The sequence below is a fragment of the Megalops cyprinoides genome, chromosome 10 (assembly GCF_013368585.1).
Source record: "Megalops cyprinoides isolate fMegCyp1 chromosome 10, fMegCyp1.pri, whole genome shotgun sequence".
In the NCBI taxonomy this organism is placed as follows: Eukaryota; Metazoa; Chordata; class Actinopteri; order Elopiformes; family Megalopidae; genus Megalops; species Megalops cyprinoides.
In genome coordinates, this window is record NC_050592.1 from 2,854,723 (window position 1) to 2,882,500 (window position 27,778).

The following is a 27,778-nucleotide window of genomic DNA, read 5'->3' on the forward strand; positions in this document are numbered from 1 at the left end:
GTTCTCGCTCTGGATTTGACTGCAGTGGGTTTTGTTGGTGTTGCCGTTGCCGGTCTGGCCGCCGCCTCCTCCGCCGCCGCCACCGTGGTTGTTGGACTCGGTTTCGTCTTGCCGCGGTTTGGTGAATCCCGTCGCCCCCGACCCGTCGCCCCGGTCTCTGAAGCCGCCCTCGGCGCTGGGTTCCGCCGGCCCTTGGCGAGCCGGAGCTTCCTGTCATGGGAACACAGGGGTCATGCCGGTGTTGCACGTCAGGTTGTCCTTCCCCGGTAGCCGCCGGTCGTTGAAGGTGTGCATGTTGATCACGGCGTCCGTCTTTACCATCACCGCCGGCTGCGGCTTGTGCTTCACCCGTCGCTCGCAGGTAAACGACAGCCTGATCTCTTCCGCCATGGCGCTGCAGAAGGACCTCTGAGGGGGGAGGAAGTTCGGGAAAAAAAAAGTTTACTTTAAATCCAGGCGGCGACAGCATGACAGCCAGCAGGAGGTGGAGGAGGACGGCCGGCGAGGTTAACCAAGCCGGCCGCCGCCACGTTGGCTGCGATTTTTCCGAGACGCCGAGTACACGGCGCCTCTGACGGCTGACAGCAAAGTCAAATCGCAGCACAACAACAACAGCCTGCCTGTGTCCTACAGAGACAGAGACGAGTGTGCTGCTGCCGTTTCTCTGCTGAGCTGCCAGAGGGAGATGCACACTGAGCCTCCTCCTCCTCAGCCAATGAAAAACACCCCTGCTTAGAGACTACCATAACGACCGAGCCCGAGGCATCCCAAAACTGAGTTGCCATGGCAGTCTGACACTAGCTATGACTAATAAAGGCTTAATCTTGCATGCTCCAGTTTGTAATTACGCTGATTAAAATAAAACAGAATGAATTTTACAATCAAATAGTGCGTAGGATGAGCTGAAGGGCTTTGGTGTACTCCGTTAAATGCGTTTATAGAGATCAGTAGGTGGGAGGGTGCACAATTGTGATGGTTTGCAGACAGGTGGCGATAAAAATAAATCCCCCCGCAAAAATAAAACTGACCGCGTTTTTACTTGCAATTTTATTTGGAGCGCAACTTATAAACTTGATTTGTTCATGTTAGCATTACAGCTTGACATGAAATGGTCTGTAGCAATCTGGGGAGCCACAAAACATATCAAATCAGTCTTTTTCCACTTGGCCAAAGGTATGGAAGGTGACTAATACCGAGAAATGATATCTTGAATTCGACTAAATTCTCTTTCACATAACCATCAGAGTTATTTGAGATTCTGTACGGAAAAACTAATCAAACTAAGGCAAGAAGCATGAGTTCCAACATGAATGTTAATGTTAAAATATTTCTTCTTGCACTTCACGCTTCCATGATGAGCCAATGAAAAAGAAAAAAAGTTTTAATCTATCACGAGCAGATGGCATATTCCCACCACCACCCTGGATTACAGTTTGACAAATTTAATTTTTTTTTGGCCAAAATGGGCCACGGCACACAGCGAGGTGGACTGGACAGTTGAGCGAAGAAGTCCTCACCTGCTCACGCTCCGCGGTCTTCCTCAGCTTGTAGATGAACTCCCCGATGGCCACAAAGACCGAGAGGACCAATCCGGCGGCCAGCACGATGAAGATCCCGCCCAGGTTCTGGATCCCCATTGGCCCAGCCTCCCGCCGCTCATCGTCCGAGCAGCCACTCCCGCTCCACCATTTCTCCTTCAGCATGTGTAGCCGGCCGTCCTCCAGAATGCTGAGGATGGCGATGGTGACCTTGTCTCTGTACGGAGAGCCTGCAGAAGACATCACGCGAAGTCAAGGCACGACACGACACAGGACAACCACGGGCCCACCCTTACCACGGCAGCGACCTCCAACACAACTACAACAGACTGGGAGGCTGAAGATATTTCATCAAAGAATTTGGCTGTAAACACTGAGTTTGCAACATGAAATGCACCACACAAAGGTTACATGCACGGGTAGGTGGCAGAACCTTGATTTGTATGAGGACCTTTATTTACTGCAGTGAAGATTACCTTTGCGCTCGTAGTATCCCACTGGGATATGCATCAGCTGACCATTAGAAATCATGAAAAAAGACACTCGAAATGCTGAGGAAAATGAGCCGTTTACACAACGGAACAATGGTGGCTTTCCTCATGCAGAAAGCTATTCTACAGAGCCCTAATAAACTATGATCCACTGTTCCAGCTGAAAATACGTGCAGATTCAGATGGGGATGGATTTCCTCAGCAGGAGGAGGAGGTCCTTACCCATAGGAGTGCCGATCCCGTAGCCCTTGCTGTCTATAGTGCCTCCGACCTTGGTCAGGTTGCAGTTCCTGCGGGTGACATACTCTATGGTGGTGGACTCCATCAGCAGGGCGTAGTCAGACTTCAGCACCCTCTGGATTCCCTCCTCGTTAGACTTCACCAGGGCTGTGTTCTGTTTGCTGCTCATGAAGGCCCACATCTTCTCGAAAGTGGAGACCTTAGATTTCTAGGGGAACAGACGGGGAGACAGGGAGAGTGAGAGGAGCTCGCAGGTGGTGAGGCCGGATTTGTGCCCCCACCACCCCCGCTCTGTACAGGCTGCTGCTGCTGCACTCTGCGGCTCGACGCGTACAAAAAGAACGCACGGGGGGGGGGGGGGTATGGTGGAAAGAGTATGCGAGAATCGCCTTTTCAGGACAGAATGGGCCAAAATCTGCAGCCACACTTCTGATGTTGTTGTTGTTGTTGTTGTTTTTGCGAAATGCAGGCTCTGCAACTTCCTGCAAATTTCTCAAGTCACACGTCAGGCAAATCTGTTTAAAGAGGGGATGTGTTTGTTTTTGTCACCATCTGCACTCGTATCCCTCTCTGAGGCACTGGGAGGGATACAAACGGTTCTGGGAAAATGATAAATACGCTGCGCATGACAGAAAAAAAAACGAGAGAAAAAAAAACAGCTCCTCTGTTTTCGGCGTACAGAGTCCCATACGTAATTTGCACACCCAGGAAATGAATTCCGCCGGGCGGCAGCCCCCCTGTTTACCCGTAGGCATGTTTGCAGGGAATGCTGGATGAGCAAGCACAGCTGGAGAGCGGCGGGACAAAGCGTGCATTATCATTTCCAGCCATGCAGCTCAGCTGTTTACACGCGGCGCCGGGAAAGCTAGGACCCCCGCGCCCGACGCCGGCTCCTTCACGAAAGGCCTTCGCGCAGACTCCCACAGCGCTTTCAGTCATTTTAGACCAAAAAAAAAAACATTTAAACACAGAGTCAGAGCTATGAGTACATGATTTTGTTATAAACAGGGAGCAGAAAAAATTCAGTATACAAAACTGTATGCTCATTTTTCCACCTTTTCAGCTTATTTACATAAAACCCTGGGCCAATGAGGTTGGTTCCCGGTACTGGAGATGGACAATCCAGACTGATTTAGAGATGCCTTTCGGCCAACACCTGATTGGCAGCGGGAACATCATGTGATTGAAATTCCCATCCAATCAGAGTAGCTCCAGCTGTTGTTTGTTGTCCCGGAGTCATTACGTGGGAATGAACCTGCGGACTGCCGGTGGACGCCGCTGCCCTGGATCCATCACACCACATTATCACACACTCTGACGCTGCTCTGTGCAGCAGCTGGGCCTCTGGGCTCAGGCCAAGCCTCGCAGGCTACGCTGTGACAGGGAGCCCACCAGGCAGAACCTTCGATAAATAAACCCAAAGAAAACGAAGGACTTGGGTGGTGCGTGCCGGAGACAGCAATTCACATGAGTTCTGTGACTGTCTTATGTCACATGAGTGGTTGTGATGAAATTGTGGAGCAGTGTCCGTGCCTAAATAGATAAAAAGAAACTGTAAATAGACCACAGACCACAAACCACCGCTTTCTGTTCTTGGCTGATAAAAGTGGAACCCAACATGGTCTTCTGCTGTTGTAGCCCATCCGCCTCAAGGTTCAACGTGTTGTGCATTCTGAGATGCTTTTGGTTGGTTATCTGAGTTACTGTAGCCTTTCTGTCAGCTTGAACCAGTCTGGCCATTCCCCGTTGACCTCTCTCATCAACAAGGTGTTTTCGTCCACAGAACTGCCACTCACTGGATATTTTTTTTTTTTTGGCACCATTCTAAGTAAACTCTAAAGACTGTTGTGCGTGAAAATCCCAGAAGATCAGCAGTTACAGAAATACTGAAACCAGCCTGCCTGGCACCAACAATCATGCCACAGTCAAAATCACTGAGATCACATTTTTCCCCCATTCTGATGGTTGATGTGAACATTAACTGAAGCTCCTGACCTGTATCTGCATGATTTTATGCATTGCACTGCTGCCACACGATTGGCTGATTAGATAATTGCATGAATAAGTAGGTGTACAAGTATTCTTAATAAAGTGCTCAATGAATATATGTCTGTCTATTAGCTTATTAACTATTAACTTATTAACTTCCTTATTACTGTGACAGAAATTCAATACCAATATCACATAATACCAATATCACATAATATCACATCAATGCTGACATGTGGATCAAAACTGATTTAATCATATTTTATATAATCACGCACACACACAAGTTTCAAATACATGCGTGAGTGCAGAAAAATGAGCAAATTCCTCAGCACACTGCCTCTGTCATGGAGATAGACTGCCTGACTTTGAAGTGTGGAGTAACAGCGTTCACAATGCACCGTTAACCTTGAGTACTTCATCTTTCTCTGCTTGTAATGCTGATTCCCTGTGTCAGACGCTATAATTGAAAGCGGAAAGGAGTTTGTTTGAACCGGAGACTATGAGAGAAGGAGTAGGCGATGCAACACCCCCCTGACTTTGACTGCTTTCAAGTGTCAACGCGCTCTTTTTTTTTTTGCTTGTTTTGTTTTCTTTTTTTCACCGAAGTGTTCCCGGGTCACTGCACATAATAACATAGTGTCATGGCATGAAGGAAAATATATATCCTTGTCTAAAAAGCCATTGTGTCAGGTTAATTGAGTCTTTCTGCGCAAGTGTTATTATTTGTGGTGTGATATTGTATTTCCCATTTGTACCAGAGAACCAGATTATGTACCTCTGCCAGTTCTGTAATTACTCAACTCTGACAAACATCAAGACAAAACCATGTGTTCTTTCTCTAAAAAATATTCAGTTGCTTATCCTGCAATAATACTTCAATGTGTGTATGTAACTTGATTTTAATTTGAGTTTTTCTGGGAGAGAAGTCATTTGATAAGGAACTTCAGGATTTTTAGGTACACACAAAGTAAATATAATTTAAAGGACTAATGTAGCCTATAACCTGTATCCTAACAATACAGCTTCACAGTGGACTGAAACAGATTACAGCAAAGGCGGAGTTGTCCAGTCTGAGGCTTTTGGCAGAACACATACTTAAAGATTACTAGAAAAAAAAGACTTTTTTTTTTATTTTGTGGATTTCTGCGTTCGGCCACATCTTTTCTGTTTGATTGGCTATTTGCCCAAAGCATAAAAATGGATTTGGTCCTATCCTTAGGGGCATATTCAAAATCCAGCCCTGCATGATGCTGTCCCACCTGGAGTGAGGCCAGTTAACCCCTGCTGTAAAGGTCTGCGTGAGGCAGTGAGGTTAGGGCCCAGGGAGAGAGCTGATCAGCCTAACATCCTTACCCTGAGCTACGGAGGAGTAGGGATGCTCTGAAAAAGGCTGCCTTTGAGAATCTGAATGAGAAGGAAGCCAAAACAAGAGAGGCCCCAAGGTTAACGCTGTTGAAAAGTGAGGCATCCCCTCCCTCCACAAAAAAAAACAACCCTCACCAGCAGCCAAGATCATCAACAATCCAAAGATCTCACAGCGCCACAGCCAATCAGCCTTGATGAGGTAATTACTGACACCTGTCTCTCTCTCAACTTGTCATCTTTTAATGGCGCAATCATATCTGCTTTCCAAAAAAAAGAGAGAGAAAACTCCTGTTGACTCTCTTCCGGCTTGTTGTTTTATGCGTCTGAGGACCGGAGTGTGGAACTGAGCTTGTCAAATGCTCCCTTGATGCGGAGAAGGGGCGGGTGGGCGAACAGCTGGTGTCAACAGGAACTCCACAGTCAGAGACGCGCAGATAACAAGACTTTCTCAGCTTTCTGCTTTCTTTTCTCTCTCTCTTTCTCTCTCTATCTATCTATCCCCCCCCCCTCTCTTTTTTTTCCAAACAAGTGCCCAGAAAGGCAAAAATCAAGACGCTGTTTTTGGGCTTCACACATTGCAAGACACACATTGCATCGCAAGCCTCCGCACATTGATCTGGCCTTGCATGTTGGAGCCACCCCCGTTCATCTGCGGCGGCGTGCTGAGCCGTAATCGCTGATTAGTAGGAAGGTCAAAATGTTGATTTGGCCTCGGCCGACATCTTGAACCTTCCTGGTGGCCTCTCCGTCGGCTTGGGACATCACTCATTTAGTTGAGCTCTGTGCAGCCTGACTAATGCACCCCCATGTTAATATTACAGGGATGCATCTGTCAGCTCACTTTGCAATGCTCACTTCACGTCTGGCCAAGGGGAGAGCCCGCCGCTGTTATTCTCTCTGCGGACATCACTCCCAGCGCTAGAGCTTCTAAGCAGTCGTGAAACATCAGGATCATCGGAAAAGCACTACAGGCAAGCGGGGAGGTCTGTCCTGAACGCGGCCAAGACTTTCAACAACAGCAACACACACATTTCTGAGCACAAAGGGGACTGAGGTCGACATTCTCTGGGTTGGGGGGGGGGGGGTGTATCAGTTTAGATCACTTTGAGACAATGATGACACTGACAATCCATGTTTCCAGACTGATTATTACTAGCTGCATTGTGGATACATTAGACTTCCACATATTCTCTTGTCCCGTATCAAGGGTGATTCAAGGAGAACCCTCAACAGTACATTACAGTGAAGGCCTGTTTTCCACATCTGCCATGGCTGTCTCTAAGCACTGGCTCACTGATCGAGGCTCTTGTGCTCAACGCCATCGCATCACGGAACCTTCTGTTGCTCTTGTTTTCACTTCATCCAAAGAATACGTGTAAAAAACATCTTTTGTAGAAATCTGCTGTCAAGCAGAAAACAGAAAAAAAGCCTGTACACATATGTTATTCCGCACCACAGCTGCATCTGAGGGAAAAAGTCAAAATAATAAAATAAAATAAAAAGCCTGCAGCCAAGCCGAAACTTGGAAATAAAAAAATCATTATGGAGGAAGACATCAAACGGCTCTGGAGAAGTCGGAGAGCTGGAGAATTTGCTTTTGCAGTGGGAATTAAGATCTAACTGGAAATAAAAAAAAGAGAGAACTCTTTTGTGAAATCATATTGATTTTTTTCTCTCTTTTTCTGCGCATACAGTGTATAGAAAGTTTTGAAAAGTTAACAAAAGTTGCAGTTGAACATCTTCACGTCTTTGCTCAGCCCAACAACCCACTCGACTTCCTCTATCAGTCTTATTTACCTCATACCAGCCAGTAATCAGGCTTTACTCCAACCACACAGAGCGGTGTCTGGAAGACAGATTGAGGGATTTGTGCTTTATTTTACCATATTTTTTGGCACAGATGGTATTGTTTGGCCAAAAAGGAGCGGCAGACAGCTGAAGTGGTGTTGTCACTTTAAAGAAGGTGGCTCACCTTAAAGAAGGTCATAGTGGCGCCGTCTTTGACCACACCGTACTCAATCTTGGTCTGCTTGGCCAGGTCGTCGGCCGAGTCCACAGGCGAGTCCATGCGCTCCACGGTGAGGAAGGCCGCCAGGTTGGCCGTGTAGGAGGAGATGATGATCAGGGTGAAGAACCACCAGATTCCACCAATGATCCTGGTGGACAAAGCTTTGGGCATCAGCTCAGAGCCTGCAGGAGTGAGGGAAGACAGAAACCAATTATTAATTATTAATAATTATTAAATATAAATGAAATCGTGACAACCACTGTCCAGAGACTGTCCTTTTAACATTGACGATGCAGAGCTACAGTGGTTAACACTTTGCAACAGGCTGCAGCTGCAATGGTTTCTGCTGTTTTGCATGTAAATATACTTATATGCTGCCAAGTAAAGCAGCTCATGGTCAATAAATATAATGGTTATGCTGTAAGACTGGCTATAAGTCCAAAGGAAACACATATAAATAGTAAAAGGACCTTTCTATTAACTACACTCTATTACTATACTATATTAGTTACATACTGTAGGCTCTATAACTATGTAACAATAGTGTAACTACATGCTATTACACTATAAGTACATAGTAATTATAAATAATGAGTTACAATAATAACAACACTGGTGTAGTGCAAGTGTATCCCAAAACACATTGAATTATTCCTACTGCTACAGCTAGCCCTCTCTACTTAAAAGAGAAAAGAGACAGATGTTAACTCTTCAGTACATGTGGATCTCCAGAGGGTTTTATTATTCCACTGTGAAAAGAGATAAGGAACTACCCTAAAATCAGCCCCCGCTCCAAGGTCATAAATTACATCCAACACAGTGCAAAACTTAACCCACATCAGATACATATATGCATGGCTGGAAAGAAAGTCCTGAAAAAATGAGCATTATATGATATGTATTTTGAATGAAATGGCTGAAGAAGAAAGATGGCTGTCCTTTTTCAAAGACTCAAAATCAATAAATCATGCAGAGGATGTGTCCAAAGAGATATTGGGTCAAAAGGAGAGAAACTCTGGGGGTGGAGTTGTTCGTATTGTCCTTGTGATGGCGTTGGAAAGAAGATATCCGAGCCATCTGGGGGGGGGGGACAACCAAATCCAGAACTGTGATGCATGGGCACAGTGATCCCAAACACCATCAGCTCCGCACCAACGAGCCCTTCTGTGAATGGACCAATTGTTCTGCACTCATAATTGCTCATAAACAAGATGGATGGTGTACATTTCCTAGCAGTCTTGCTCATGCCAAAAAAATACACTTAGGGAAGAGAAGAAAAATCAATAATGTAATGCCGGGGAGCCGGCAAGACACCACAGTTTGGAAAACAAATAGCCATCTAAGTCCCTGTGTCCTGCTTGTAATTGTCTGCATTTCGATATGGGTTCAGACATGTGAGGCTGAGCAGCGGCAGTGTTCGGGTCTGGCACCGAGGGCCGTGCGGATTATTGACTGATCTCGTTTACCCGGTCACACAGCTGCGGAGTGAAATTCGTTTCGAGGGCCAGCACAGGAATGCGAGGGTGACAATAACACATCCCTACAGAGAATAAGATCCTCCTGGTTAGTTGTCACCTCCATCTTATTTGCCGTGAAGAGGCTGAATCCATCAGAGAGGATGCACAAGGAAATTGCAGTTGGGAGATTGAACAGCATTACTTTTTCCCCAGGTGGAGAATGGGACCTATGCAGATAAAGCTGTAAAAAAATTCTATTTGTGTACCTTAAAAGAATAAGGTGCTACATCCATTTTTTAAAACTGAAAGGGGTTTTTGAAAGCTTGTGTTTATAAACCTTGCTGTCAGAACTGGTAACCCGTGACAAAAAATAGGCTTCCTTCCAATTAAAAGACTGCCACAAAGACAAAGAGGATGTGTTCACCTCTCTGCAGCACTTCCACTGAGCCTCTCACACAGTTCTCCCCCTGTGCCACAGCCTCCCCTTGTATACATCACACTTGCTTTAAAGAGGCCTGGTTTGACTGGGGATCTTGCGCGAATATCCATAGATAAATAAATTTTACTTTATTTATTTATCTATGGATATTCACGCAATATCCCTAACGCACCTTGCTCAGCTACTACGTTAACAGTATGATGCAATGTGTTTTTTTTTGTTTGTTTGTTTTGGTTCAACCTTCAGGTGAGGTGTCCTAATATTTTACCAGACCAGCCATCCGTCTTCATCTACTGCAGAAGTCATCTATCTTTTTTCTTGGTTTGTTTGATTTTTTTTTTTTTTTTTTTTTGCTCCATTGGCCTCAGGAATGCCCTCTGTTAAGAGTGTCCTGCTGTTCTCTCATGTTGGTACTGAAATGATTTATACACCCAATTTTGAAAAGTAACTTGGTCGTCGAAGGGGGGTGGGGGAGGGGCGGCATTCCCTGATCACCCCAGTGAGGGGTTTTTTTTCCTGCTGTGCCATTCTGACAAGTTATACTTACATGTCAGTGACCGCAGAGAGGCAATACCTACTGACACCTACTAAATATAATCCAACCCTGTTACCTGACCACGAGCTGTTGGGGGAGAGACCCAAGGACTCTGAGCCTGAAGGTTGCAAGTGAAACCCCAGTGATGTGTTGCTGTTACTGCCCTGAGGAGTCACAGTTACAGAGATTATGCAGGAATGTACATGGAAGTCAGGGTGAATTCACTGTAAAAGGGTGGGGCTGGGGGTGAAAGAGAGCATTCTTAAAAGTGATGTAAACATCAGCAAAGAGATAACCGCACAGCGGAGGGGAGTGAAGATGTGAGGAGTCAGGCCAGACGGTGAGGCGTAGAGTGGCAAAGCTTGTTAAGACAGCGATGAAAATGAAGACCATTTATAAGCGCAGGCAGGAGCTTTCAGGCTCGGGGAAGCATGCAAATATAATGCGTTTTCCAGCTTAGGGGAGCATGTCCAAAAAGTTCTGTACAGTAAAGCGACACTCAACAGAACAGAGCATGAGGTGAGGGGGAGAGTTATATAAGCAGATGAGATAAAGGCGTGTGTGTGTGTGTGTGTGTGTGTGTGTGTGTGTGTGTGTGACTGTGCATGTGTGAGACTGTGTGTGTGTGTGAGTGTGTGTGTGTGGGACTGTGTGTGTGTGTGTGTGTGACTGTGTGTGTGTGAGACTGTGTGTGTGAGACTGTGTGTGTGTGTGTGTGTGTGTGTGTGTGTGTGTGTGTGTGTGTGTGTGTGTGTGTGAGACTGTGTGTGTGTGTGTGTGTGTGTGACTGTGTGTGTGTGGGACTGTGTGTGTGTGTGTGTGTGTGTGTGTGTGTGTGTGTGTGTGTGTGTGTGTGTGTGTGTGTGTGTGTGTGTGTGTGTGTGTGACTGTGTGTGTGTGAGACTGTGTGTGTGTGTGTGTGTGTGAGACTGTGTGTGTGTGTGTGTGTGTGTGTGTGTGACTGTGTGTGTGTGGGACTGTGTGTGTGTGTGTGTGTGACTGTGTGTGTGTGTGTGTGTGTGACTGTGTGTGTGTGTGTGTGTGTGTGAGACTGTGTGTGTGTGTGTGTGTGTGTGTATATGTGTGTGTGTGTGTGTGTGTGTGTGTGTGCGTGTATGTGTGCGTGTATGTATATACATATATACACACTACACACAGCATACTGTGAGAGTGATGAAGGCCACAAGGCGCAATTATTGATTCGACTTGACCGTGAGGTCAACACTGGCAAGCATTCGATAAACCATGCAACAAGGCAGGACACTAAACTCTCAACATGCAGCAGATGATGGACATGCGGTGAGATGAACATCCCACAAGGCCCTAACCACAGTTTAGCCTGTGTTATGATATGAGCCTGCTAGCCTAGCACCTCCGCACCTCCAGTTTCTGAATCTACCCAGGGAATGGATGCACGCATGTAGCCCGAGCAAATTCTACACTCATTTGATTAGCTCTGCAAACAGCCTGAAAATGAAAAGGTTGTCAATGGGTACTACATATTGCTGCATGAAAAGGCTTGTCTGCGAGTAACTCTCTGCAGGTTTAGTATTGAGCAGTTCGACCTGCGAAAGCACCGCTTTCTCTGTAATATTATTATTTTTTTTCCAGCTTGTTTCCACAAGCGTGGCTACAGCTAAACTTCGGAGCTGCACAAAGCCTCATGTCCCTGGTGAGAATTATTAGCAGCGTTTCACATTCAGTCCTCCGTCTCCGCACAGAGCTCGAACACAGCACTGGAGGCTGGGAGTGCTTATTAATCTCCTGTAAATAATGAAAACATTCTCCATTTCCAGTCACTTTTCCCCGCGTCGCGGCAGAAGGCGGCGAGGCTTGCAGTGCTCTGTTTACGGCTTCCTGGCTTTTGTCTGTGGTACCGAATGCTTATTGGAGCGTTGTTCTGTGGTACCGAATGCGTATTGGAGCGTTGTTCTGTGGTACCGAATGCCTATTGGAGCGTTGTTCTGTGGTACCGAATGCTTATTGGAGCGTTGTTCTGTGGTACCGAATGCCTATTGGAGCATTGTTCTGTGGTACCGAATGCTTATTGGAGCGTTGTTCTGTGGTACCGAATGCTTATTGGAGCGTTGTTCTGTGGTACCGAATGCTTATTGGAGCGTTGTTCTGTGGTACCGAATGCTTATTGGAGCGTTGTTCTGTGGTACCGAATGCTTATTGGAGCATTGTTCTGTACACTGAAACAGCTGTTCTCAAGATAATGATATAGACATTTGTTCTTAGATAAGTGACACGTTCTTGATTGTTGAAGTGCTTTGTTGGTAAGGTTTTTTGTATGGCTGTACTGTTATTGTACACACCTCTGTATTACTCGGTGGTGCTTTTGTTCAAACGTGCTACGGACGTTTCGCGAATGCGCGCAGTTATTCATGCGGCCTTATTATGCAGTACGTATTGACGTACCTTTCTTTGTGAGTCGATCTGGATAAGTGCACCTGCTAAATGAATCCATGTGAATGAAAATGGAAGATGGAAACCATACATATGGCTATTAAACTATTTTAAAAAAATCCTGAATGAGGAATCTTACCTGAATGAGAATAATGGCAAACTGGCGGAATGCTGACGGTCTGATTCTGTGCTGTTGCGGCCCTATTACAATCACTAATGCACCTTTACTTCATAAATTATTCTTGATAACAGCATCTGCTAAGGGAATAAATGTAAATTCAAATGGAAACCATCAACAATATGAGTCTGCTCTGCGCAATGCTGTTAAGATAAAAAAAAAAAAAATACCCAGTAAAAAGTTATACTGTGGTTTTTTCCTATTTAATCAGGGGTATAAAAATACAGAGGGCACGGTAAAGACATACACATCCACACGTATAACTAAATGAGCAAAACACAGGGCTGACTTAATATGATGATTGTGTCACATGTCCTTGAGACAGAAGGCCGTATTGTTGACTGCTTAATATCACTGCCACTCTTCGTTTGCTAAACTGGGGCAGAGGGATAGCATGAAATGAAAATGCCCCCCCTTGTAGGTGTGCGGGTATCTCCTCTGCCAGAAGTGTCAGGGCTCCGCCTCCTTAGCTGTTGTGTTTTTGTTTTTTTTCTCCATGTGCTTTTGTTTTCCTTGTGTTCCAGCCCCGCCCCGCTCCCAGCCTGGTCCCCGCCCACCTGATTTCCTCATTACCTTCACCTGCCTGCCTGCTCACCTGCATCCCATCTCCTCATCACCCCAGCCCTTTATATTCCCCGTTTGTTTCTTGTCTCGTTGCTAGTTCGTTACAGCGTCTCTTTCCTGTTTCGTCCCCGCCGTTTTTTCCTGCCTGTTCGTTGATCCGGTTTCCGATTCTGTCTGCACCCGACCTTGGTTCTCTGCCTGCTGTTTTTGCCCTGTTTGCCTGATTGCCTGCTTGCCTGGTTCCTGACTCTGCCTGACTCCACGATCGCCTTCCCCGGAATTGCCCTCGGACTGCCTGCCTGGTTTAGACCCTGCCTGTTATCGTTTTCGCTACGCTGTCGTCTTCCTTAAAGAAAGTCGCACGGAACCTGAATCTTACGTGGTCCGCTCCTGAGTCCTCGCCTGAGCCGTGACAAGAAGACACTTCCTGTTTCAAACTGGAGCAAAAAAGGAGCCCGTGACCTTTCCTAAGCTAGCTTCTTGACCTCTCATCACATTCTGCCTTCTCCACCCCCTCAAGGCAAATTGCTACAAACTTTCCCCCTGATCAATGCAAAAGCTGGCGGCCCCAGAGTCCACTGCCCAGCCAAGCTCTCAGATGTCAGATGCCACAGGACAGATCAATTTACTGAAGGCCTAAGATGGTTCCATGGTTTGCAGCAAGCATTTTCATATCGAAAACTTCTTAAAGGACCATTGTTTGCTACAGGCAAATCCTGACCAAGCCCAGAGCTGAGATGGAGTGACCCAGAGGTTTCAGGGACTGCAGCTACTCCCTTGAGTGGCTTCCCTAAAGAAGCTCACCGTTAGAGCATAATTACCATGGTTAACTAGACAACGTGCTCCACGTGGGGGTGATGAGCTATAAGCTGTCAGCTGGAGGAGCAAGTGGATGGACAAGCAAATTCTAATGTAATATGTAATATCTATGGACAGCAGTATGCTGCAGTAGTACGGAGCAGGGCTCATAACCAAAAGGTTGCTGGTTCAAATCCCCACTGCAGCACTGCTGTTGTACCCTTGGGTAAGGTACTTAGCCCAGAATTGCCTCAGTAAATATCCAGCTGCATAAATGGATAAATGTGTGAACATTGTAACCTATGTAAGTCACTCTGGATAAGAGAGTGTCTGCTAAATGCCAATGTAATGTAATCTCTCCCGTGGCCTTCAGCACGTTCTCCACTCCGTTCAGCCGCACACAAAACGCGAGTCTGACCAGCCTCAAGCCGTGCCTCCGCTCATCTCATAAACGTGATAATCTGACATTTAAACTTGTCATTCAAATGTGGCCTAATTCATTTTTCTTTCCCCCTGTTGGTGTTAGACTGCTTGGCGAGGGGCTATATTCCGTTTCGGTGAGTTCCTCCTGCAGGTCAGAGCTGTGGAAGAGTCAGACGCCATTTTCACTATGTCGACATAAACACAGGTCCACTCACTCTCCGCTGTATGACGTTTCTGTGTGTTAAGGCTCACGGTTCAGAAACAGATTGAGCAAAGTGGTCTCTTTCAAAGATCAATAACTCGCCCCAATTCTCACACGTGCTGTGGCTCAGTCACGCAGTTTAATTTTTTTTTACTACTACTACAACTGTGGAATACATTAACTTAATCTATCTACAGAACAAGGGACTGCAAAAATAACTGCATGGAGGCACTTGGTGCTTCAAACCTGTTCTTTTTTTGACAAGATTATGAGCTAAGAACAGAGTTAATCAGCTGACAGTAGTTCTTTAAACACAATTTCCACACAGAAGATAATTATTACTTTATTATTAATTTATTAAATTAAATTTCCCTTCCAACTATCTTTTCATAAAACACAATTAGTAGTAGTATTAAGGGGGGGGGGAATTTGAAATCATACTTTGATGCACACAGCTCAAATATAAACCATTGTTTCAATTCTCGGCTCTTCTGGCAAATACAGATTGCTGTCTGTCCCCTCGTTAGGTGAAGTCGTCTGATTAACTTGTGCTCATGATGTCTGCGTAATGGAAACCCTTTTAAAAATAATTGCGACAAGAGATAAATATGCAGAAGCCAAGCTGGGGGAGCTTGAAAAATGAATAACAGCAAGTTGCCAGTGTGGAGAATTGAACGAGAACACGAATACCTTGGAGCCTCTTTGTTGTCTGTTTTGATAAAGCATTCTGGCTAATGCTGTTACCACCCCCCCCCCTCTCCAGATACACACACACACACACACACACCCATCCCTAATCGTGCGCCGTCGTTTGACTCCCGGGCTCTGCCTACACGAGCCGGGGTGGAGGAGATACCTAGCAGCTCGCGATGCCGGAGAGCTATCGTGCTTAATGAATTGTGCTCTGTATTTATTATCCTGCAGGCGGAGATACGACGCTCCGTCTCATCCAGCCCTCGGCTTTGTCTTGCTACACGAGGTTAAACATTTTATTACTTCGCCTTTCCGCTGACTTTATTATGCTGTAGCGTTTTGGGTGCCATTTGCATACGAGCGCCTTGGAAGAACGCAGCAGACAGCCGCGTTACTCCGGCATCCTCTTAACGCCTCCCCTTCCCCTTGCCCGTTTTCGGAGGCTGCCCGTGAACCAGGTGACAAAGACACAAAACTGGCGCCCAAACATTAAAATGCCTTTGAGAGCTCGGGAGTGTGGAGAGAGAAAACAACTCCGCCGTCGGTCTGTCAGAGCGAGAGAAGACAAAAAAAAAAAAAATGTACGGACACCAGCCACACAGAACTCTGGGTAAAAGCGGAAAAAAAAAAAAAAAAAACAGACAGACAATCTGTCGAGCTCGGGAAGGCGTGGGAGATGCTGACAACAGCACTGTTCTGAATCATGGGTTTTCAGCATAAGTTCTGAGGGAGACCCACAAGATGACAAATAAATGAAACAATTCCATTTGCACGGCGAGAGGCCATGTAGGTATTTGGCACTGATGAAATCTGGCAGCAAGAGGAGTTTACAGCATGGAACCTCGACCCAAACCCACGCTGACCCACACACCCGGCGCGTCGTGGGTTCGTGTCAACCTCCTGTCTAGCCAGATCTATGATTCACTCCCTTTGTCTTCAAAACAAAGGCGGACCTCTGGAGTCATGGTTGTTGTGTTTCTGGGAGGCAGAGGCTGTTGGTTTAGCCCCCCCCTCGGCCCCCCACCCCCCCACTCCACGCGATGCGTCTTTGACAGCTGACGCGTTTCTTCTTCAGCGTGCTCCCAGCGTAGGCCGGATGGTGACAACATCATTCTTTGTAATTCAAGTCTAAGCTCCACTTGTTCCTGACAGGCACGACGGCGTGTGATAAATAAATAAATAAATAAATAAATAAATAAACTGAATGGTAAAATGTGAAGTGATGAAGTGATGCTGCTGTCAGATGGGGGGGGGGGGGGGGATTGGGGTGCACGGTGGGCTGGCAGCGTCGATCGAGAGGCATGGAGAACGCAGCCGTGCCGGTCCGTACCTTGCTGCATGAGGGAACCGACGCCGAACCAGAAGCTGTTGAGCAGAGTGAAGTTGTTCTCCACCACGTCCGAGCCGGGGTTGCAGGGGTGGGCGTCGTACCACTCGTACGGACTGAATCTGAGCAGGAGAGGAAGCATTTGAAGGAAATCAGATTTTCGCCACATGTGAAATTAAAATATTAAGATTCATCCCCTGATCACAGTAAGAATCAACAGTTCAACATGAAGATGATTCAGATGATCCAAGCAAATATAGACATAGGATAGATCTGTGTTTTGCCATGAAAACCATTTATAATATAATTTATAATAAATAAATACAGTAATTTACATATATATATATATATATATATATATATATATATATATATATATATATATATATATAAATACATATATATTTAGCTCAATCTGTATATTGGAAATATGCTAATTATTGATAATTTGCCAACATGATAATATATTTCTGCTTTGAATTAATACATCTTAAATGTATCTTTTACATTAAATTACATCATTTAGCAGACACTCTTACCCAGAGCAAGTTACAAATAAGTGCATCACTGCAAGAGCAGACATTTTAAGGTATTACCAGAGGTCAGTAAGATACAAAGTTAAGTGCTAGGCTAGTGTGGAGCTTGTTTTTTTTTCAAACATAGCAATCAATAGGATAGATAGACATATATCCTATCGATTGCTATGTTCAAAAAAAAGTGTATCTGTAATATATTCCAGGGCTGAGCAACACTTTTCTCAGTACATTACATAATTCATTTTTGTATGGGCTACCAGTATTAGGCTTGATCATGACTCCAAATCTGAACCGCTTCAGTGAAAACGCGAATTGCGTAAGCTGGACACAGTGCATCTATCGTAGACAATCAAGTCAAACAATCAATCAAGACATGAGGGAACTAAGGAAATCACTTGGCATCAACCAAAAAAAAACCCCATTCAAAACCATGCAGAGACATCCTTATATGGTAGGGCATATTATTAGCCTGTTGTTTTGACAAGCCTGCAGATACGACCTTGACTGTAACTGTCTGTCAGCAGTGATCAGGCATCGGGCTGGATGAATGGAGACGTGAAAGCTTCTGCAGAATTCACACTTCAGTCTCCGCACTCCCAGAGTCTCTCTCTCTAAGATGTGCTTCTTGTGAGATATAAATACAGCTTTATGGGGTTGTGTGGTAGACATGAAAATGTCATTTGCGCGAACAGGTACAACATTAAAACAAACCAAAAACTGGGTCATCTTAACTGCGCCGGATGAGGATCAGTGTACGTTTAGCTGTTTTTTAAATTTATTTATTTATTTTTTTGCAAAGCACTCTTCTGAAGCAGTCAATCTAAAAGGCCAATGAAGAGATTTTAAAATGTGCTAAGTATCAGTGATTTCCTTTTCAAAAATTACTTTAAATAATTTTTTAAACATGATCAGATTATTCTAATTTATTCAGTCTGTTTTGCTGCCGGAGAAGGGAGAGGAAAGATCTTAGATCCTTCTTATCTGGATGTCAATCCCTGTGAAAGGAAAACAGTGCCTTCTTTCTTTTGTGACTCCGAAAGGTTGACACACGCACTGAAAATGTGCTATTTTAGAAAACGCTAACAGATGATGGAAAGACCTTCAGGCCTCTCCTTGCAGGTATTCAATCAAAGTTTATCAGAATATTGTTGTCTGAGCACTTTGATGCTGGCAAAATAACTCGTTTCAAAAGGGAAATTTGAGGACCCCATGCAGTGATGTGTTTTTTGTACACTTATTTTTGAATATATGCCACATATGCCATTATGCCACATAAACTGCAAAAATATGACTATACAGGTGACTGACTTCTGTCATATTTTGTACCAGCCAGCTTCTTCCTGTTTTCATTTTGAATGCAGAACATTTTGAATGTAGAACATTTTGAATGTGGAACATTTTGAATGCAGAACATTTTGAATGTAGAACATGGTGCCAGAATAAAAGACTACAACGTTTATAATATTTATCATCACACATCATACACTGGTCTATAAAACACTCCATGATATAAAATGGGAATAATTAGTATAATTATAATTACATATAATTATATATAATTATATATAATTTATACTGTACATAAATATATATAATTATAATAATAATAGTATTTCTAACTATCAGAACCACAACTGTGTCTCTGACTTCTGGAGAAGTGCAATATCTTGGACCTACCCCATACTATTTTACTATACCATTTAAAATATAATTTTAAACTATATTCAATCATTTCTATATACATTTTCAATGCATTTATAACATAATATATGATTTTTGCCCTTTTTGCACACAGTTTAAAATAACTGCACTACAAGTCCCACAATGCACCAAGGTGTGGCCAATGACAATTGGTGGTCAAGCACATCTTCACCATCATCACCCCAGTGACTTGCAGGTGCCTTATGAACCCATAGAGGGTGCCACAATGTTAACATGAGCAGACACTGACTGACAGAAACCCATCCTACCCCAGTGGAATGAAGCAAACAATCTATCAACTAATCAAAGTTTATTTGTTATAGTGCATATTTTACAGTCAAAAGGGAGAGGCCAATTGTGTTCCACCACAACAGACTCCCCATTCATTGTTGGTGAATGATGGAGGTCAGACTCGAACCCAGGTATGTGGAACTAGGACGGTAATGGACTTAATCACTGGGGACCAGTTTTTTTAAACATGGACATACAATAGTGTTCCTGCTGGTATGATGCAAATAACCTTGAGTATACAGTCACATACAGCCCACCAAGCTACACAGCCATAAATAACAGAACATAACATAAGATGTGGGGTAATTTCAGGAGGCTTTGTTGAGGAATATTCTGTGACTGAAAATCCGGTAATTGCAAGCGTGTTGAAGAGGTTTGAAAGTGAGAACACCTGTCTATCTTTCTGTCTGTCTGACAAAAGACAGCTAGACCAAAACATCGCCAATTTGCTTCTTGCAGAACATCGGTTTTCGTTCTTCTTAAGCAGCGAGTCGGGACCTTCCATCTGTTGTCAGAAGAAAAACTGAAAATAGCAAAGAGGGAGATTGACATGAGGACTCCCTGCCTCATATCTAGTGTTGTGCAGAGAGCCGATGAATGACAAACAAACTGGGGAAATTACAGGAAAAATCAAGCAGCGTCTTGTCAAAGCAGGGCTACGGGGGGGGGGGGGGGGGGGGGGGGGGATTGCGGGGGCTGCACAGACTCAGAACTGTGCAGAAAAACAGGTTCCTCCTCCACTGCAGTCCGCAGGCAGACTGTCAGTGTTCGTCCACAGTGCTGCAACGCTCTTGCAGTCGGGATCTTGAAACTTGAATCATGACCGAGCTAACCTTGACCACCTTGCCTACGTGCACTCATGAGTTGGAAAGGGTTCCATATCTAATGAACTGACTGCCAGCTAGGCAAACAGCATCCGAATTCTGGAGGACAGGTCATTGGTGATGCACACATCAGTGACCCTCTGTTGTCTCCACATGGAAACTGTGTACGCATGTGTCAGGGGCCTCCGCCATCTTTACAGGCATGGGTGACTGTTTCCATCTCGGGAGCGGGACAGAAAGGAACAGGAAGTGAGCATGCTGCTCCAGTTGTTGAACATTGTCTTCAGACGGACAGGTCAGACAGTTAAGCAGCGCTATTCTAGTTGTGAAAGCCGAAAGTGATAAAATTAAAACTGAGCATGTGATGCTGTAGCTGTACAGTACAGCCAGGGCAGCTGGGATATGATGTCTCACTGGCCAAAGAGGCTGAAGTCCTTTGAATGCTTTACTACGGTGCTACAGGATGAAGCAGAGAAATTAGGTTTTCCTTCCCCTTTACTTTTTATGAAACTCTGCATCCATTGTTGTTAAAACTCTGGCTGTTTAGGGAAATCTTGGCACAGACCATGGACTAATATGGCTTTGTTGAGCTACATATGGAATTGGCCATGCAGCACTGTGAGCCAGTGTTGTGTGTGACAAAGATTAGGAAAAATGCAGAGATGGAAAGCAAACCCAAGGCACCTTTTTAAATATATCTCTGTTGACTATTTATCTTTATCATGTGTGATTTCAGGTTCATTTGGATGGATATCCAAAATAAAAAATCACAGAGGCATTAAATGATTCAAATATATCCTCCACTGAAATTTCTAGACTTCTGCCTGCACCTTCAAAATAATGAGAAACAGGTAAAAATGTTTATACCGAACATGCAAGTTTCATTTAAGTCATGCCCACTTGAATAGAAGGAACAAATGTTGATGTGCTTCAGTATATCTCTGCATATGATATTGGGTTAATTCATGCCAAATTCACAACAGATAAATTAGAAACTCCCGTGTTAGAAACAAAGATCTATCCTTCTGCCAAACACGCTGACTGATCTCGGATCTGCAGACGGTTGCGGCCGATAAGTCATTATTTCAATTTGCACTGCTATCTTAATTAAAAAGAAGACTGTTCTGCTCCCTTTTTTCTGTTGGCAGCCAGATCCCGTCAAGCCACCTGATGGGGCGACTCCCTGAAATTGAAACTTGGCCAGCACCTCGGCATTCCCGGAGATAACACCAGAAAAAAAACCTCTATTATTCCACACTTGCTGGAGCGTCAGTGCTTATCCACAGCGGCGTGGTATTGGGGTCTTAAATTTTAATCTCTATTCCATTGCCCATTTTTATCTGCTAAATTTCAAATGTATATTTTCGAGGTTCCTGGGCAGTTTATTGAAGCATGGACCTCAGCAATTTCCCCCCATACTTACATCCTTAAAGCGATCCCCGGATTTCAGGGTACTGATAAGCCCTCCATACACAGCACAGGAGAGAGTTTTTTTCCACATTAAAAGCTCGACTGGCTATGATTTATTTTTTTCATTTTTCATGGTTCCGTGAGCCCTCTCGAGTGAGTTTAGCATAGCATTGACCCACGATGATGGCTTCAGCTATGACTATGGCAGTGAGAACCAGTCTAGCCTTTCAAAACAATATAATCTGCTGTCTTTTCCTTTGGAGACTGAAGATGTTTGTTGATGAGAAAATCAAGTGGCTCAAACAAAACTAACAATCACAGTTAGATTTCACATGTCAGTCAGCTTCACAGCATTTGATCACAGCTATACTTTGGAGGTTTTGGACAATGATTACTGCTAGAAATGAAGGAATAGCAAATTTTCTGCATGGAACATCATTTGTGCATCACTAGTCTTAACAAGAAATCATGATTTCCTCCCAGAAAACATGAATATTCCTAAACCACCTCTGTAATATTGCAACAAGTATGTAGATCACAGCATCGGCATAAAAATGTTCACGATAGTGATTATTATCTATTTTAGTAATTGCTTAGTCATGCAGTATTTACATGCATTTAAAATACCTATTAAAATGGTTATTATAACACTTGTGCTGCAGCTATTGCTAACTTTCTAAAGATCCACATCTAGAATGCAGAATACAGGCCCAATGACGTGCACCTTTGCACATTTCTGTAAAAAAAAAAAAAAACAGTTGGTGGAACTCAGATATGAGTTCCACTTTTTAATTATTCCACCTCCGGTAATGACATTTCTTATCAGAGGCTGATCAGACTCTCGTGCCCATGGTGTCTTCAAGCGCCCCTTTCCCTTGCCGTGATTAACTGGGGTGCTCAGCCACGTTTGGAGTGATTCCATATTTGTTGTTCTCCAGCACAACTTTGCAAACGTGTCTCAAAACAAAATAGGATCTGATGAGAACAGCTGCCTCCTCTCACACGTTTAAAAAAAGACGAAGAAGGAAAAAAAAGCCCCTCGAAGAGCGCTCGTTTCCTCTGAACTTCCCAAAGTGCCACTTCACCATCACTGCACTGGGGGGCGACAACAAAGACCCCCCCAGAGGGAGGAGACTGTGAACGGTCCCTGGGGGAGGGGGTGTTTCATGCAAATGGCCTTTCTCAAGTGAGAGCAGCAATCAGATGCAAAACAGGAACAAACCAGCAATTTCAATGACAAGAAACACTCAAATCAAAGTTAGCTCGTCTGAGGCGGAAATCTAGATGAACTCAGCTTGGCGCAATCGTGTGCATGATTGGTCTGATTTGTTTTCGCCTTTTATTCCTTTATTAATGTTCCAAAGGGCAACGGACGAAATGCATCACTCAAGTACCGACGCCCAGAATCACTGCACCTTATTCCCTGATTTACTTTCTAGCACCTTTTACATGCGCTGGCCCTGAAGCTCTAGCTGATGAAGGAGGCAAGGCCTAAAGAAAATCAACTGTGGTGAGAAATGACATTTCAGGGAATCAGGAATAAACTATCCACTACTCCTATTCAATGCATTCCAGCCAGCTCCATACAGAACTTTACTCTAGGAATTCTGGGGCCAGCTGGATGTCCTTGGATCATTGCTGTCTACAGTAATTACACACATCTGGTTTTCAGTCCAACTCATGTAGTAATTACTTAATTGGAGTTATTGATCTGATGGAAAGGTGAATCACCTGTCGATCCAGGTGGCAGTCAGCTGCTGGTTGAAGGGGACCTTTAAAGGAGGAGAATGGATCTCCAGGACCAGACTGGACTCAACTGCCATCAATAAAGGGTCCCTAGAGATGGTATCAGGTCTAATTCATAGTTCAGGTCTAATTAACCCCAGTTGCACTTACATAGAAAAGAGGACCCTTTCCTCACTACATGGATGCTGAGAGGGCCTCTGTCTCTCACTGTTCCTTAACCTTCGTCAACCTAATTGAAGCAAAGCAGCTTGACTGGATGCCTATAAACATTTTTCTTGTTCCAGAGATTGCAACAGCCACAACGTTTCTCAAGACATCCAGGTGGACGGTGGCTTGTGAGGGACATCTACAGCAGCAGCAATACCTCATCCGGCATTGAGACGCACATTCACTCCACTCACCTGGCAATGACGAAGAGCACACAGCTGACGCCCAGGTAAGCCAGCAGGATGTAGACCCAGATGTCGGGGGTCATGGGGTTGAGGAAGGAGAAGAAGCCGTTGTTGGTGCTGTTGGGCTTCCTGTAGAGGATGCTGATCCCTGTGTTCATGAAGGGCTTGGAGAAGTCGATGACCTTCTCCCGCAGGTAGGAAATGGTGAGTGGGGCCACTGCGAGGTCTGCTTTCTGCAGGAAACCGACAGATACAACGTAACCAAATGCGTGTCAGAGACCTCCACTCAGGAAGAGATGCTCTGGAGCACAGCATTTGTCCTGACGGTGTAAAACAGGTTCATTCATTCAACCTGCACCAGTCATTTCAGTCTGCCATGACAGATGCTGGGACCTCTCATATAACTGGCTGAACTCTTGTACCATATAAAGCACGCAGTATTTATGTTTACCTGTATGTCTGTGTGTGTGTGTGTGTGTGTGTGCGCACATGCGTGCATGCATGCATGTGTGTGATATAAATGTAAAGGTTGTGTATTAGCACAGAGTACTCAGTAAAAATACCCTTTTGCCTGTAGTTAATTTTGTTGCTTTACTTCGTTGGCCCTGTTTGGTGAGTACGGGTTAATCTTCCACTTCGGCAGTAAACGCAAGGCGGACGTACAGGCGGCCAGCGCCCCACTCTCCCTCGCTGTTATTTTTGTCATTCCAGAGCCCTTCATCGCAAGAGAAAGTGATAGACTCGATACAGTCACCCACCCCGCCGAGCAAAGCCTTATATTAGACTCTCTCTGAACATCTGAGATGATCCCTTCGAACAGTTTGTGCCGCAGAAAATCCTTTCATAAAAGACAAAACAAATCTGCTGCACGGCGGTAGCGGCCATCAAAGTTTCTAAAAGATTTGCCAGAGTCAGTCACAAAAAAGAAAACGCGCTCAAGAGCAGAGATACACTGTCAACCAAACAACAGACTGTAAAACATGCCTGATGCACCGATGATTGCACCTTTTTTGTTGTCTTCTGCATAACCATTTCTGCAGAGCCCTCTCAGAGTCAAACTACCGGGGAACGGTTTCCAAACTTCTGCAAAGTCGATTTCGGGAAGGTGGCTCAGACAGATTTCCAATTAGCCTACTTTCACTCTCCCCTCTATATTTATTAGAGCATGTTGGGGGGGGGGGGGGGGGGGTGGAAGTATTTTCCATGTGAATGGTACAGAGCTGCAATCTATCCACACGGGTGCAAAAAAAAAAAATCCCTCAGTATCTGGGCCTCTGAGTGCCCTAATGTCGCCGATAAGAAATAAGCTCCAGGCTCCATCAAGCGGCGACGGCGGCGGAGTCTGGCGGCGAAGGAACAGTTTCCCAATTATACATTTTGCTGCATATTTAGAAGGTCACCATTTACATGGCTTCACCTCCGCCTCTCTCTCTCGGGGGTCTGAATGGGAGGGTAATGAAACCAGCTGCTCCTCACGCTCGGGTGCCTCATTCCCTCACACGTCGGAGCCGTGCTGACTCAAAAATAAAAAAAATAAATAAGTACACAAATAAATAAATAAGAGGACAGAGCACCTTCCCTCCCCGTCAATGCAGCCGGGCGATTCCTGTCCGCTCACGGACTCTGGGGGTTTTGGAATGAGTTGGGGGGGGGGGGGGGGGGGGATATCACCACCACCCTAACACCACCCTCTGGCCCACACATCAGTCCACCGCATGCTCAACACGGAACAACGCGCTGGAAAAGAGGAAACCAATCTAGCATACAGAGTCGCCATTATGTCCTCATTAAATATTTACATTTACAGCCTGGATCCAATACCGCCCTGTCTTTATGGCGAGAAGTTATTACTCAACCCAATGATCTGCCTCTCCCCATCTCCCCCGGTGCATTGGGGGCCAGAGCAGAGAAACCTGGCTGTGTACACACGCACTACTGATGCGTCCCTTTGCCGAGCGGAGTAAACCCGGCGCTCACACGGGAAGCTGTGGCCGATCTATCAGAGACAGCGCCGCGTGGCTCTGCACCAATCCTGCCCTGCCAGGCCCAAACGGAGACAGCACAGTCTGCTCAGTCCCGGCTTGCCCGGCGCCGCAGCCCGAAATGGCGGACGCGGTTGGTGTGTGAGGCAGAGCGTGCCGTGCTGTGACCCCCCAAGCATCTGGGCACGTCTGTGGAGCGTGAATGCGACACTCACTTTGGCTACAGTGTTGGTTCACCCCTCTCCCAGTGCTCAGAGCTGCTCTATCCATGCTACATAACATTTCATGACTTAACAGTGACTCTTAGGCAGAGCAACCCACAAAGTATAAAAGTATAAAAGTACATTTAACAAAGTTACAGGAACAATATAACAAAACAGACCACATCTGAACAGGCGTCAATCCCTCACACAGTGCCGTGATATCCGGTGCTATTATAGTACTGCATAGCAATACAAAGATGTCAATGATGGATCAGTGGGGCTTCATTAACCCCAAAATGGAGGTGGAGCTACTGACAGACGCTTTAAACTGCACAGAAGCACATCACCACATCACCAAAGGAACTGAGTGTTTGTGGTGCTGGCGACATTCAGGGTGAGTAACTCGAGTGGTTTTTATGAGCTGAGTCTTGACTCATGAATAGGAAAACCACAATGCGAACACAATGTTTTATGGTACAGAAAGAACATTGAGATAATTTATTAACTTAGTAGATGAAACTACACGTTACTGTCCATGTAGCTTGTGATAGCAGAACTGGGAGTTCTTCCTCATAAACTCTCAACCCTCCTACTGCACATGTATGTCTGTGTGCATACAGACTTACTGAAAGTGGTCACTACAACAGATCATTTAGCTGATACCCTTACCCAGAGTGACCTACATAGGTTACAATTTTTACATGTTATCTATTTGTACAACTGGATGTTTACTGAGGCAGTTCTGGGTTAGGTGCCTGGCCCAAGGGTACAGTACCAGTGCCTCAGTGGGGAATCGAACCAGCAATCTTTTGGTTAGGAGCTCCGCTCCTCTCCGCTACACCACACTGCTCCTAACCACAATGCTATACTGTCACCCTGCTTGCAGTGGTCTGACAGACCACAGAGTGACTCCAGAGAGTAATCTGTGAGTGAAGTAAGAATAAACACTTGGTGTTGCTGAATATTTTAGTGGCTTAGACCAGCCAGTTGGATTCAAGATTCTCAGACAGAGGTAATGTCAGGTAATTTCTGGTTCATTCCTATAGAAACGAGGGAAACTTTCCAGTTTGGTATTGTGACCTTGATAAAACTTATACGTCACTGTTTGTTAGCTTCGATCATGAAGTCCCTCTACCCAGTTTTCTAACAGCAATGCACCATCTGCCAACTGCTCACGGTGAATTAATTTCACAGCAGGAAAGCAGCTTGGACAGCCATGAACATTAAGGTGCATCAAATAAACGTCTCACTAATTTCAACCAATTATAGTGTTTTGCTGTCGAGAACAAAGGACTTTGATCGGTTCCATCATCTCAGTGATTGGCAGAAGATAGTAGCTTCACCCATTATGTGGTTCATGAAGCCTCACTCTCGCACCTCTACAAATGATTCACACAGAGGAAACCAGCGTTAGCCATGTGAACAAAGAGGTCAGCTAATGGGGAACTGAAAGTATGATGGGGGAAAATGGGAGAGATGCACAGCAGGGGGAAACTGTGGAGACACAGAGAGACACGACAGTGAATGGATGCAAACCATCGAGACTTGCCTGCCATACGGTCTGTTGGGTTTGCAACCTTCCTGTTGTACTTCTTTTTTTGTGATCAACATTTTTTGTTTAATTTGGTGACTAAGAGGGGGGTTTAAAGAAAAGGAGGGAGAAAAAAGAGGGATCCTCTTTTAGGTCCACTTCTTAATTAAAGTAGCCTTTGGAAGAGAGGTCTAATGTGGAAATGGAAACTCTCTCTCCTACTTAATCTCTCTTTTTATATTCTGCAGCAGTGTGTGTGTGTGTGTGTGTGTGTGTGTGTGTGTGTGTGTGTGTGTGTGTGTGCGCATGTGTGTGAGCATGTGTGTAATAATGTATCACTAACATGCAAACTATTTCCTTCTCAATCTTAGTAGAAACAGACAATCAAATATTTAGCATAGATTTAATGCAACATTACAGCAGGCTGCCTAACAATCTACACACTGTAATTAACGCTAATTTTCAAATTATTATTGGTGCATGTGATATATTTGATTATCCAC

General features: G+C 44.9%; 1 protein-coding gene across 2 annotated transcripts in view; it reads right to left on the reverse strand.

Moving 5' to 3' along the window:
* Nucleotides 1-143: 143 nt before the first annotated feature.
* Nucleotides 144-27,778, reverse strand: part of LOC118784265 (glutamate receptor ionotropic, kainate 3) — a 115,230-nt gene continuing 87,595 nt past the window's right edge. For both annotated transcript variants that reach the window (XM_036538405.1, XM_036538404.1), the window contains 6 exons: nt 23,569-23,792; nt 16,663-16,781; nt 7,599-7,816; nt 2,252-2,477; nt 1,518-1,768; nt 144-408 (listed from right to left, as the gene is read on the reverse strand). In XM_036538405.1, coding sequence (XP_036394298.1) covers nt 214-408; nt 1,518-1,768; nt 2,252-2,477; nt 7,599-7,816; nt 16,663-16,781; nt 23,569-23,792 — 1,233 coding nt within the window. In that variant the 3' untranslated portion in view covers nt 144-213. The remainder of the gene's footprint in view (nt 409-1,517; nt 1,769-2,251; nt 2,478-7,598; nt 7,817-16,662; nt 16,782-23,568; nt 23,793-27,778) is intronic.